Raw genomic sequence first — 14,579 nt, 5'->3', positions numbered from 1 at the left:
TGACTGTCATGTTTTTCTTCATAGATACTTAATCTTCCCTTTTTTAATTCCTCTAATAGTTCTCAAAGAAGAATGAACATGGTGTCTTCATTTACTCACCTTCATCAACCGAACTCATGTGACTTTGTTTATCCTCAAAACATAACATAAATGTCAACTTTTTTCTTTTAACAAAACCTTAGAGGTTTCTGTTCCAGCATAGATAGTACGTTAAAATTAGTTGATGGTTAAAAATGAGTTTAGAGATGCTGGGAGAACAAATTTAATATAAACTTTTTAATACAAATAGAGTACAGCAAACATGGCGAATAAATGAGGTATACCATATTTTAAGTGATCTATGCACACAATGTGTCAAAAGTTTGGGGTCAGTAGGATTTTTAAATGTTTTAAAAGAAGCTTCTCCTGCTTACTAAGGCTGCAATTATTTAATCAAAAATACAGAACAAATTGTATAATTGTGAACTCTTATTGCACTATAAAATAATTCATATTCATTCATTTATTTTCTTTTCGGCTTTATTCCCTTTATTAATCTGGGGTTGCCACAGTGGAATGAACCGCAAACTTATCCAGCACATTTTTATGCAGTGGATGCCCTTCCAGCAGCACAATTTAGCTTACCCAATTCACCTGTACCACATGTCTTTGGACTGTGGGGGAAACCGGAGGAAACCCACGCGAACGTAGGGAGAACATGCAAACTCCACACAGAAACGCCAGCTGACCCAGCCGAGGCTTGAACCAGGACCTTCTTGCGTCGCACCTAAAAGTAGTTTATAATTTAACTAAATAATTTATTTCAGTCATTTTAATGATGAATTTTCAGCTTCATTACTCCAGTCTTCAGAGTCACACTTGTGTTTATCTTTAAAACTTTTGAACCGAATAGGCTACAATCAGAATTCTCAACTGATTCTTTGGCTCAAACTTATTCAAAGGCACCCTATGACATCATTTTTCGTCACAACTATTTTTTTTACTATTTTGAATTTTGTCTAAAACCCATTTGAACAAACTTGTCCCAGGCGGTTTGACAAATGTTAATTTGTTAATTTATTCTCATAATCTACAGACCATATTGACCAAAAGTTATTAAATTCAAGTTGAATAGATGATTTGAATTTTCGATTAATATGAATAGGACATATATGCCCAACGAAGAGACACAGCAATAGATGTAAAGGAAGAAAAGAAAAAAAACAACAACTTACAAATCTTCAGAAATTAAACAACACTATTAGTCTTTATGGTGTTTTTGGGGGGAAAAAAAGGACTGGATCCCACATTTGATCAAATTTCAAATTCCCAGAAGTGGAATCTTATTCTTTCATTTTTCATTTCATGACATTTTGTCTTCCAGAAACAAAGGATAACTTGTTTAGCTATGATCATGCTATACTAAACAGGTAATTTGGTAGACTTTTAAGTCGATGGATGAAAAATATGAGACAATTAACAGATATATTTATTTGCATTTTATGCTAATATGGACCAGACTTTTGGGTTTGTAAATACAAACACTGTATGTAAAATGACGACACTATTGTTGTTAATTGTGGGAAAAAAGATGACGATCAGAAAAACAAAAAGTTGATGATCCACAAAAATAGGGATAATAGTAATTATCGGTTGAATATTCACGCCTCTAACAGCTTCTGTAGTCTCTACAAAATCAGCTTGAAATTATTTCTTGCTCGGTATCCTTGAATGATATGGTTTATCCTGCATAAAAAAGCAAATGACTGTAATGTTTTACCAAAGATACATTTTTGTGATTCCTCCAGCAGGCGTTGGATGGGAGGTGGGGGTGTTGTTCAGATTACTCACATTCCCAGCTTCAAGATATGAATCGCTATCAGCATGACCCACAGTCGTCAAACCTGTTCCTGTCTCATAGCCTAGGTGTAACCCTCAGTGAAACTGCTTCGTATGTACACAGGGGTGTGAATGTGGCTGATGGCAGCAGAATGCTGGTCATTGGGATAGTGAGTCTCCTGGAGACGGTATACACACTCCACTGGTTTTAAAACACTGCGCTTTAGATTGGTCTCATAATCTTTATTTAGAAACACTGACTCAGCCGTTCACCTCCAATGAGTTCAATGAGCTTAGTTTGTAGGCAGGTGTTGCTTTCGAAAGCTCTAGCTGTTTACATTTAATAGAGATAATCTAATGATAAGTGATTTATTAACAGATTTATTCATTAAATTAATATTTTAGTCACCAAACATAATTTGAAAGATAATACAATTAAATTTAAGCAAAATATTGAAAAAATTACAACCTACAAAAATGTCAACTAAATTTTTCCTTTCCTTTTTTTTTTTTGCTTCTTGAGTTTTCCTCTTTTTAAAATTTGTATTGAATATTTTTCTAAAACATAAATTTGGGTGTACTAGTTTTTGGACCGTTATCGTAAGTTTATTGTTAGATACAGTAAGCTCCAGATTTGGCTTCAGTACTGACTAATCTAACGTATATGCACAAAAAATATTGTTTAGTTTCCTATTAAACATATGCTTTTAAAAGATAGATTTGTGAGGGGCGTACTTGTATATGCTGAACACTGTATGTTTTTAATGATGTAAAACAGAATTTGCTCAATTAATTTGTTATCTCAAGCAAAGACCTGAACACATTTTATGATGAATTTCTGAATTTCAAATAAAGGAAAACGTATCAACTTAATATTAATATCAGATAAACCATTTGTTTTCTCCATCCAAAACTAATGACATTATGCATATCATTAATTCCATCAACCTTAAAGACTAATAAAAACTACCAATCAAACTATAAAAATTTATTTTCGAATAGAACATCAACATTAACCAAAATATGATGTAAAACAGGGTTAATAAATCAAAAGGTGTAGTTAAAAATAGAGGTAACACTTTATTTTGATGGTCTACTTGAGTGTTAGTAGACTGTCTGCTTAATATCTGTTGATACTGCTCCTTCAACAGACATTTAACTGTATACAAGAAACCTTGCAAGTTTATGTCACTTACACTAACCCTGACCCCAACCTAACAGTCTGCTTATAATCTAATGAGAATCAGTTGACATGTAGATGCAATATAACTTAATTTAACAAATGGACCATCAAAATAAAGTGACCAAAATAATAACTATAGTCAAATTATTATTCAAACTAATTTTAAATTTGAATTGGAATTCATCTTTACCCTGCTGTTTTAGCTTGATTACAAACTATCTTTCTGTTTTGTACAGGAGATTCAACCAGTGACATCACTTCCAGCAATTGTTTGCTGCAGATATGTCTCGGTTTGGGATGTACTGCAACATAATTCAGCAAAAAAAGGTGAGAGAGAGTATCAAAACTCCAATTGCAACCAAAACACGAAGTACACAGACACACACAAGCAGGTACACACCTATAGGTTTGGTTGGCCAGGCCTACCCAACTGGCTGGGCAGGTCTCGTGCCCACACCCGTACCTGCTTGCTGGAGGAGAGTGCGAACTCCTCCCCTTAATGTGTGCTCAACTCACAGCTCAATCAGTCAGCTTAAATCACTTACACTGATCAGTGCATCTGTTACCGAACTGCAGCTATAGAATCATATTAATCAGGTGGGTCATCTGATAAAACTTAACATTTTATTTTCTAGGACTGTTTGCTGACTAATTATTGGCTAATTAAACTTGAGGTTACCATTTTATTCTAGTTATACTGTATATCTGCTTGTTTCATCTTCTATAGTACAAGTGAAAGTGTCGTTGTGTTGATAGTGTTGATTTGGCTTTGACTGACTGTCACTGTCACTATACAAACATGCTTCCTCTTGTGTTTAAGCTGTGTTGACTCACGAAGGTCATTTTGTGTCGCTGTTGTGCATTGGGAGCTATAGGAGAGACTTTTGTTTTGGTTTGGACTTTGTTTTAGCTTTTAATAATAGTAATGTCTTTATTTTTAATTGAGTTTGTTTTGGAAAAATCGAGAACGGTCAAATTCACTCAGGTGAGATAGATTTAGAATTTTGTTATAAATCAAAGGTTCTCTTATGGCGGAGGTGTCCAAAATCGGTCCTGGTGGGCTGATGTCCTGCTGAGTTTAGCTCCAACTTGCTTCAACACACCTGCCAGGAAGTTTTTAGTATATCTTATAAGAGCTTGATTAGCTAGTTCAGGTGTGTTTGATTAGATTTGGAGCTAAACTCTCCAGGACATCAGCCCTCTAGGACCGAGTGTGGACACCCGTCATATGGCGTTGGTCATGAGAAAGTAGACTGTTGAGTCAAAGTATTAGTGTGACAAAGTGTTACAAAACAAATACACACAAGGATGTTAAGCAACCAATTACAGAAATGATGGGTGGTAATGCCATTCCCAGTGTCATCAAACTTGGTAGGATCATGTTCAGGATTACGTTTTCAAGCAAAATGTTCAGAACAGTCATTTGTTCAGTTTGTGCATACTATATATTGTGGGTATGTGTTTTGGCAGGATGGACAGGCTCTTCTACACTCAGAAAATGTGGTTTGTTGTTTGTTCAGACTACTTATTTAAAATGAACATAAACATCACAATTCTTGAGTGTTTTTGGGGGACTACTTAATTGTTTAATGTTCAATCAACTTAAATTTGCAGGACAAATAGAATTAGAAATTATTTTATAATGGGAGATGGACCAACAAAATTATGTATTGTATGTTGTGTGGTAATATTTTATTTTGTTAATGTGTAAATGGAACTTTGCCTGTGTTACGGCACCTTGCTGCAATTTTAGTTTCCCTAAACAGGATAATAAAGATGAGTCTGAGTCTAACTTAATTCCTTTATGTTGTCCCAACACAAATCAGTTGTGTGGAACTTAGCATTTCATTTTTTTTTTTTTTTACAGTGTAAGTGATTAAAAAAATTTACTTAGGAATTTTGGTTGCTGGATTACTATAACATAAGCTCCAAAAAGAATAATTTGTGGCCTATGTAGGAATCAAACAAGTAATTTAAGTAGTGTTACTGAAACTATATGAGTGTGCCATTCACGATTGTGATGTTGAAATGAATAGTTTCATAGAGAATTTCCTGAAGAAGTGTGTGGCAATCTCTTGAAGTGCAACATTTTTGTGTGACATTTTAATTTGAATGGACAATTCATGACCTGCTTTTGGATAAATTGTGTGCCTGCAATTGATCATTTCAGGCACGTAATTCTGCATACTTAATTTGAATGTTTTTAATAATATCACAGCTTTTCATCTATATATATATATATATATATATATATATATATATATATAGGTTTAAAATACCTGTTTTCTATTAAAAAAATTACAGTAACACTTTATTTCGATGGTCCAATTGAGTATTAGTTGACTGTCTGCTTAATATCTGTTGATACTGCTCCTTCAACAGACATTTAACTGACTATGAGAAACTTTGCAAGTTAATTTAAACTTACACTTACCCCAACCTAACAGTCTACTTATAATCTAATGAGAACTAGTTGGCATGTAGATGCAATGTAACTTAAATTCAACTAACGGACCATTAAAATAAAGTGTGACCAAATACATTTTAAAATGAAATCAATTCCTCTCAGCCAAATGTTCTATTGAATAAACATCTATGAACCCAGTCTTCAGTATCAAGCAATCTTTTAGACATCATTTCAAAATGCTGATTTGCTGAAAAAGTAAATACATACATATACAGTTGAAGTTGAATTTCTGTTTAACGGAGAGAAGTTTTTTTTCAATACATTTTCAAACATTACAGTTTTAATAACTCATTTCTAATAACAGATTTATTTTGTCTTTGCCATGAAGACAGTGAATAATATATTACTAGATATTTTTCAAGACACTTCTATTCAGGTTAATGTGACATTTAAAGGCCTAACTAGGTTAATTAGGTCAACTAGGCAGGTTAGGGTAATTAGGCAAGGTTTTGTATGATGATGTCTTGTTCTGTAGACTATCGAAAAAAAAAATATCTTAAAATGGCTTTTAAAAAATCAAAAACTGTTTTTATCCTAGCCAAACTGAAACAAATAGGACTTTCTCCAGAAGAAAATACTGTGAAATCAGACATACTGTGAAAATTTCCTTGATCTGTTAAACATCATTTGAGAAATATTGAAAAAAGAAAAAATATTCAAAGGGAGGCTAATAATCAACTGTGCGTATATTTGTATATAATATGTAAATATAGTCTGCCTTAGTTATACTGTTAATGTAGTCAATTTGACTGAAGTTTTTACCATATGTGGGCCTAAATGGATAATAAATATCATTACATTTTTAAAAATGTATGTTTAATGACTGTCTTTTTTATTTTTTATTTAGAAGCCTTGACCTGAGTTCCATTAGCAATGTCCAAACGTAAGTACCAATGAAGTTTCAAATACCAGTGTTTTGATTCGCTACTGAAACTCTTATGAAACAAGTCAAACTTCACAAGTCACTGCTATTAATTTATGGCATTCCACTCTTACAACCTGAATAATGATAGCCTGCGTCAGCATCAAATCCTGTCATGCAGCATGTCACACATTGCTTAACACACTCACTAACATTCATTTGTACCTTTTCGTTTGAACATTTAGAGTAGTCATCCTGACACTGAATGAATTAAAATAATAGTCTTGTGCTATTAAAAGATGTCTTTATGCATTGATAAACTGCTTTGTTTGCAGAGGGAGACAGACAGTCGGTTTTCCAAACCACTAAAGTCCGCACTGCTCTGAAAGGAGATGGCAGCTGGATACAGAGACAAGAGCCAGAAAATACTGACGTGGAGAAACCATGGTGAGGAGTTGCTGTACTATTTACAAGGACATTAATTAATCTATGTAATCAAATGGGAAAACATGGTAACGCCTTACCAATATTTGTAACGTTTTCTTCTTTGTAGGCTTGCTGAGGTGCGAGCAAACCGCTCTAGTAGTGTTTTCGAAGAAACAAGTCCTGTTTCATCACCCACGACCAAATCGCCTCAGCCCAAAACTGACACAGAGAAGTATGATCTATACCCCTGTACAACATCCATATTTGTATTTATTCAATGAGCAGGTCAGAGCTACAAATGTTTAAATGAGAAAGTGTAGTCTTCTTTGGGGTTTATTTAAGGTGTTTATGCTGGCACAGCAATGTTATCAGTTTATAGTTACAGAAGAATGGAATAAGAGAAAAAAAAGCTGCACGACTTGTCTTTTGGGATGTTGTCTGTGGAGTTGAGCTGCCAGTCGAACACTACACCCAAATTTTTGATAGATCTGGATGTGTTAACTAAATGTTTGTGTGCTCTGAACTTCATCAGAAGATGATAAGCTTTGACTCCACTAGGTTTTTAACTGAGATGACCACCAGAAAAATCAAGGGGCTCTTTTTTGACAATCCATGCGCAAAGTGAAAAGCGCAGGGCGCAAACGCATTCAGGGCGTGTCAGAATCCACTTTTGCTAATATAAGGACGGAAAAATCCGCTTTGCGCCGTGGCGCATGGTCTAAAAGTGTTGAGCTTATTTTCTTAATAAGTTATGGATCTCATCTCCCATTCCCTTTGCATCGCGCCATAGCAAACTTGCTATTTAAATGACGGACTTCGTAAGTGGAAAAACAGCGTTTTTCTATCAAGAAAACAGTTAAACAGAGCATCTTCATCTTAAGAATGAGAGATAAGCCTCCTCATTATTTAGGCCTACTTTCACTCTCGTGGATAGGGAAACCTTGTATGCACAGACATCAATTAGCCTATAAATAATTAATTTTGTTTGTTAAGCGCAAAGATTTGTTTAAAACTATTTCTAAATTCAGTTATAATTTCCAGCAAACGAATAAATGAGCAATAATAACCAGTTATATAACGAGTATAACGATATAACGAGTTATATCCAAATACACATGCTATGCACCATATGGTCTAAAACCTGCCAGGTGGGCAAATCTAAGCTTGTTTTTAATAAAACAAATATAAATTTATAATGGATATAATAAATAATACTGCTAATAATAATAACATTATACAAAAGCAAATTGTCACGAATAAACTGAAAAAGCCTCAGAGATGAAGAAGGCATGAAAGTATGGTTTGTATATTTATGTAGGCTAGAAAATAATATGTTTTGTAATATTTCAATCCTTTACATTTATATCCTATGTATCCTTATTATATCCTATATATATCCTTAATATTTTTATTCTTTTTCATATGTAGAGATATTTGGGTATTGCTCTACATCTTGTGTGTATTAAGCAGTATGTAAGTAAGGCGCACAACTAACTAACTGAGCTGGACTTTAGACCGGCTTTGTTCTGGTCTATAGAACATAAACCATTATAGTTTCTCAAAATAACAATGCACCAGCAATTTGCCTCAACACGCCTTCCTTTTTAGACCAGAACGCCTATGGGCGCACATATGAGCGCAAATGCATTTGCTATTTAATCAGCGTAGCATTAAACGTCAAAACGACTCTTGCGCCAAGCTGAAACTAGCAAACAACAATTGCATCGCACCTTGCGCCAAATTGCGTCGGGTGTATGATAGAGCCCTAGATCTTTGCTGCCACTGTACGATTATCAAGTTGGAATAAACAATAGAACTCCTTTTTATTGGCATAGTACTGGAAAAACAGTGTATTGTAGTATTTACAGTCTTGTGTATTTCAAAATAGTGGTAGGGGCCAATAACCAAACCCTGGGGTACACAATGCATGTATCAGTTCTGTTATAAATAATGTGAAGTGCAGGATACCGTGTCAAGAGCTTTGCAGTTAATTACTTCATAATAAGCATAAATTGTTGTGAGTTGACTTTCACAAACTCCAACGTTTGGCAAGGTTACTGTTCAATGTGTGATTTCAGGTATAAGATTTTCTTTCAATAGATGCATAAAAATCTAAAATGATGTATTAGTGTGCTTTTTAACATGTAGATTGGCTTGTAGAAAATGTGTGTATGGAGTAAATACATTTGTAATATATAAATGAGATCTGTGAAATGCTGTCTTTTTAAAATGTAAACACTGTTTTTATTTTTACAGATCAAAAACAAACACATCTGGATACATAATCAGGTAATAAGACTACTTGGTCAGTTGACATTGTTTTTGTTAACACTACTTATCTATCGAAATTCCTTATATATAATAATTGACTTTTGCAGAGGGGTGTACACAAAAACTGATTCCAAACCACCATCGACGTCATTTAGCAATGGATTTGTGTAAGCTAATTCTATTGACTTTTATCACTTAATTCAATTCTGTAAGATCAACATGCATGTATTTCATGTACTGAGCTGCGAATATAAAGTGTATACTGTAAGTAAAGTAAAGTATGATTTGTGTTTCTCTTCTTTTAGTGGAGTAAATAACTTGGCAAAAAAACCATCAGAAAGTTACAAGAAAATGTAAGTAAGCCAAAAACAACGTGTTTGAACATATTCTAACACTAATATAATTCAATTATGTTTATTTCCATATTTTGTATTCTTCCAGAGCACCTCACACAATTAGGTCCAGTAATGGAAAAACAGTGCAGTCTGAACCAACTTTGAGTACAGAGGAAATGGATAAGAGGTGAAAGACCACACATCACTACCTTTTTTATCTATTAATTTTATTATATCATGTTCATATTCATTAAAATATGTCTCCTTTGCTTGTAGGATGGAGGCAGCCTCCAGTGTGCTTAGAGGTTCGTCAGGAAATCGACGTTCATACGTAATGTCTGCTACGAAGAAATATGAGTAAGTATCTTATGTTAATAGGATTAACGTTAATATGGTTTTGAAATTTCTAATATAAAGCTGTGCATTTAGAAGGGTACCATGGGCATGTCATGATTTTTGACATGTAAAATGGTAAATGTTTACACTGTGAAATGTTTTCAGATCTACAGACAAACCCAACAACTCTGATGACATTAGTGCTTCCTTTGTTGCCAAAAGGTACCTAAGTAATATTTGGGTTAACTGGTACTAAATTAAGTAGATTAAAACATAAGAAGTGAATACATTAATTATATGGAACAGAAAAAGATTAATCATTTTGTACATGCTTAAATTAAGTTTGGTTCTCCTACTTTACCATATACTTTATATGCTTTTGTAGGGTAGTTATCAGTGATGATGATGACACTCCAGCAACTGTAAAATCTGTGCCACAGCAAAGGTAAAATACACAACTTCTGTCAATAATTCATCATGCTTTATTTTATCAACTCTCTTACATATAGAGTTTTACTCTATTTGCAGTGTGAAATCAAGTAATGAAGAATCCCCTGTGAAGAAACCAGTGGTGAAGGAGGTCAACCCAGCAGCACCTGAAACAAAGCCTGCAATTAGCACAGAATCTAAAACAACTGAAACTAAACCCACAACAGATTCTAAACCAGCAGTAGAAAACTCAACACAGCCTAAAACTGCACCTGAAGCCAAATCTGCATCACAACCTAAACCAGCATCTGAAACTACAAAAACACCAGATTCAAAATCAGCACCAACAGTAACTGAACCTAAACCACTGGCTGAAACTAAACCTACTACACAGCTTGCAGCAACATCGGATCCCAAACTAGCACCTGAAAACAAGCCTACTACACAAATCACAACAGTAACTGAACCTAAACCACTGGCTGAAACTAAACCTGCCACACAGCTTGCAGCAGCATCAGATCCTAAACTAGCACCTGAAAACAAGCCTACTACACAAATCACAACAGTAACTGAACCTAAACCACTGGCTGAAACTAAACCTGCCACACAGCTTGCAGCAGCATCAGATCCTAAACTAGCACCTGAAAACAAGCCTACTACACAAATCACAACAGTAACTGAACCTAAACCACTGGCTGAAACTAAACCTGCCACACAGCTTGCAGCAGCATCTGATCCTAAAAAAGCACCTGAAACCAAACCTACAACACAAACTACTACAGTAACTGAACCTAAATCCACATCTCAGCCTAAACCACAGACTGAAACTAAACCTACCATACAGCTTATATCAGCATCTGATCCTAAACTAGTTCCTGAAACTAAACTTACTACACAAACTACAACGGTAACTGAAACTAAATCCACATCTCAGCCTAAACCACTTGCTGAAACTAAACCTACTATACAGATTACAGCAGCATCAGAACCTAAATCAGCAACTGAAACCAAACCTACAACACAAACTACAACAGCAACTGAACCTAAACTTACATCAGAAACTAAGACAGTTGTTGAAACTAAACCCACCACACAAGTAACAAAAACAACTGAAATTAAACCTATAATGAAAACTCGAGAAGCAAGTGATTCCAAACCAACACTGATACCTACAGTGGTTGTAACAAAGCCTACAGAGACAACTGAAGTTAAACCTACAACACAAACTAAAACAGCAACTGACTCCAAACTTGTGGAGGAAACTAAAACTACAATAGTTACAGCAAGTGACCCTAAACCAACATCAGAACCTAAAGCAGTTGAAACCAAACCTGCAACAACAGCTGAACCTAAACCTACGGCACAAGCTAAAACAGCAGCAGAGTCTAAACTAATGGAAGAAATTAAAGCTTCAATAAAAACAACAACAGCAAGTGATGCTAAATCCACATCAGAACCTAAACCAGTTGAAATCAAACCAACAACAACAGCTGACCCTAAATCCTCCACTGAAACTAAACCTACGGCACAAACTAAAACAGCAACTGAGTCTAAACTACTTGAAGAAATTAAAACTACAATAAAATTGAGCACAGAAAGTGATTCGAAACCCACATCAGAACCTAAGCCAGTTGAAACCAAGCCTTCAACAACAACTGAATCAAAATCCACAACTGAACCTAAACCTACAGCACAAGCTAAAACCGCAACTGAGTCTAAACTATTGGAAGAAATTAAAACTACGATAAAAATGAGCACAGAAAGTGATCCTAAACCCACACCAGAGCCTAAAACAGTTGAAACTAAGCCTACAACAACAGCTGAACCTAAATCTGCAACTGAAACTAAGCCTACAACACAAACTAAAACAGCAACTGACTCTAAATTAGTGGAAGAAATTAAAACTACAATAAAAATTCCAACAGCAAGTGATCCTAAACCAGTGGAAATTAAAACAGCACCTCAGGCAGTTGAAACTAAACCCAAAACAGCTGAAGCTAAGCCCGCAGTTGAAATTAAAACATCAACTGATCCTAAACCCACATCTGAACCTAAACCAGTGACTGAGACCAAAACAACTCCTGAACCTAAATCTGGAACTCAGCTCAAACCAGAGCCCAAACCTGAACCAGTTCCAGACAAAAGGTTTGCTCTATTAATGTTCATATTGAATAAAATTGAACTCATTCCTTATCAGGTTGAATGTACGTTTCTTTAGATAAAAACATCTAGAGCTACATTCTGATCATGCTTTTTTTGTTTGTTTGTTTTTTTTGTCATTTGCAGTGCCGAAAGCCTGATTGCCCTGTCTGACACCCTGATATCCTTCGACACTGAGCCTGCCAGGTATACAAGACAATCTGATTAATACATTGTGGCCCTGTCATGTAAATATGATGCTCATTAATCTCAGTGGCATTCACATATAAAGGGGTTTCAAGCATCCCACTATTAATGGGTTCAGAGCAAAGAATGACCTCACTGTCATGTTGACTTAACGCACTTACTGCCTTTAATATTAGAGATATAAATATAGTGTAAAGTGCAATTTTGCTACTCTATTTATTTATTTAGATGTCACTTAGAGATAAGATTCACCATTTTGGAATTCATTCAGCCAATATCCAGGTCTAACAGGAGCACATAGCTTAGCTTAGTTTAGCATAAATTATTGAATCGGATTAGCCCATTACAGGCCTGTAGCCAGCCTGGTGAAAGGGGTGGCTTTTTTTCTCAAAAATTGGACCTTTTCGCAGTTATACACCTCAATTTCCATTTAATTATCATACTGCATTTTAGTGACATTTCAAGCACTATTTTTAGCTGGATTACCAAAAATATTTCCTAAAGATTTAGAATAAAGAAATGTGACAAATAGCTACTTATTTTTAAAATAAAATTGAATTGCGTCATATATCATTAGGAAAAAAAATAAATCTGTTAAAGTTTTAAATTAAGAAGTGTAACCTATTTTCATTTAAAAGGCAAATAACAAACTGGCCAGCACATTCAACTTTCCTCCCAATTTGGCCATTTGAATAAAAAAATTATGAAAACACAATAATAATATTAATAAATAACAACAATAATAATAATTAAAATAATAATATAGAGCTTCATGATTTTTCTTGCCTCTCTTGTAAAAAAAGTACATTTGTAAATTCATGGATAAGGATAGTCAAAATAGTATTCAAATTAATTTTAATATGGTTCGCTTTTTTTTTTTTCAAGAATAAGTCCAAGATTTGAAAAGTTACTAGTAAAATGTTTTCTTTGTTTAAAAACAATACAGTAGCGAAGGATGACTTCACTTGCATCAACTTGTAAAATGAAAATTTTTGTTAGCATTGCCAAACCTGATTAGCTGAAGTCAGCTTATGTATGGGACAAATTCTGGACCTTTGTCAGTGAGGGGTGGGTCTTTCACACCACCCAAACCCCCCATGTGTTAGCATTAACATCTCGCTCGAAAAAAATCAAGTTTTTCTTTTCCTATTTAAAGTTTCATGCTAAAAACGGTAGTTACATCTTGTACTAAGACCAACAGAAAATTAATACTTGCTATATTTTGTATGTAAATATGGCTAGGAACTATACTTCAATTCTGGTGTAATAAGCAAGGACTTTTACTGCTGTACCATCTGCAGCTAAACTAACTTAGCTAAGCTAAGCTAAAAGTGCTCCCACCATACTCAGAGATGAATGGATTAAAAAAAGGTAAAACCCTAATGTTTAACTCTCAGTGACCTATAAAATGACCCTATATTTCCGAAAAAAGTGGAGTGTTCCTTTACACCTAACAAGTTGACATTACTTTAAATAAAATTTATTTTGGAACTGTTAAGTTGACATAATTTTTGTAATTATGTACAACAAATATGTTTGTATTCTTAGTTCATTTACTTAATAATTAAAGGCAGTGGGTTAACAGACTAAGTAAATTCAACAAATCTCTTTAAAAGCAACAGGATTAATCAATTCTTTTAAATGAAGTCAACTAATCTCACCTTTTTATACTATATACATACTCTGTTTATAATCAGCATCAATATTTCATTTTGTAGAATCGTTATCTCTTCAAATCAAAAATATATGAACAGCAGATTTACTGTGACATGGTTGAACATGACTATATTATGTAGCAATATCATTTTTATAAAATACACTCTAAACATTGTTTAGAACAAGCAAACAAACAAAAAAATAACATAAAAGTTTGCATCAGTATATTCAAGTTAGGACAACAACTAACAAAATTCAGACAACAAACTTTATTATATTAGCCAAATTACTTTTTCCTCATCATTTAGAGTCATTTATAAATAACACAACCTCCATTTAAAACCCAGTTTTATGTAAGTTTTCAAGTTGAGAACCTCAAATAAATTAAGTAAATAAATAAATTTTGTTTTCAAATTTATCGTTCTATATTAGTTGCTTGTAAGAAATACA

The 14,579-nt window shown here is 34.1% G+C and overlaps 1 protein-coding gene across 1 annotated transcript in view; it reads left to right on the top strand.

Moving 5' to 3' along the window:
- Positions 1-3,540: 3,540 nt before the first annotated feature.
- znf185 (zinc finger protein 185 with LIM domain) overlaps positions 3,541-14,579 on the top strand; it is a gene marked incomplete in the record, with an annotated part of 20,235 nt that continues 9,196 nt past the window's right edge. Inside the window, 14 exon segments of the mRNA NM_001077536.1 lie at positions 3,541-3,598; positions 6,316-6,351; positions 6,666-6,777; positions 6,884-6,988; positions 9,013-9,045; positions 9,135-9,194; positions 9,333-9,380; positions 9,469-9,549; positions 9,639-9,719; positions 9,864-9,920; positions 10,084-10,143; positions 10,227-10,645; positions 10,754-12,272; positions 12,414-12,471. Of these exon segments, the coding sequence (NP_001071004.1) occupies positions 6,342-6,351; positions 6,666-6,777; positions 6,884-6,988; positions 9,013-9,045; positions 9,135-9,194; positions 9,333-9,380; positions 9,469-9,549; positions 9,639-9,719; positions 9,864-9,920; positions 10,084-10,143; positions 10,227-10,645; positions 10,754-12,272; positions 12,414-12,471 (2,643 nt within the window).

This window comes from Danio rerio, chromosome 14, assembly GCF_049306965.1.
Source record: "Danio rerio strain Tuebingen ecotype United States chromosome 14, GRCz12tu, whole genome shotgun sequence".
Taxonomy (NCBI): Eukaryota; Metazoa; Chordata; class Actinopteri; order Cypriniformes; family Danionidae; genus Danio; species Danio rerio.
Note: the sequence above shows the minus strand (reverse complement) of the source record. Positions and strands in the feature narration are given on the sequence as shown.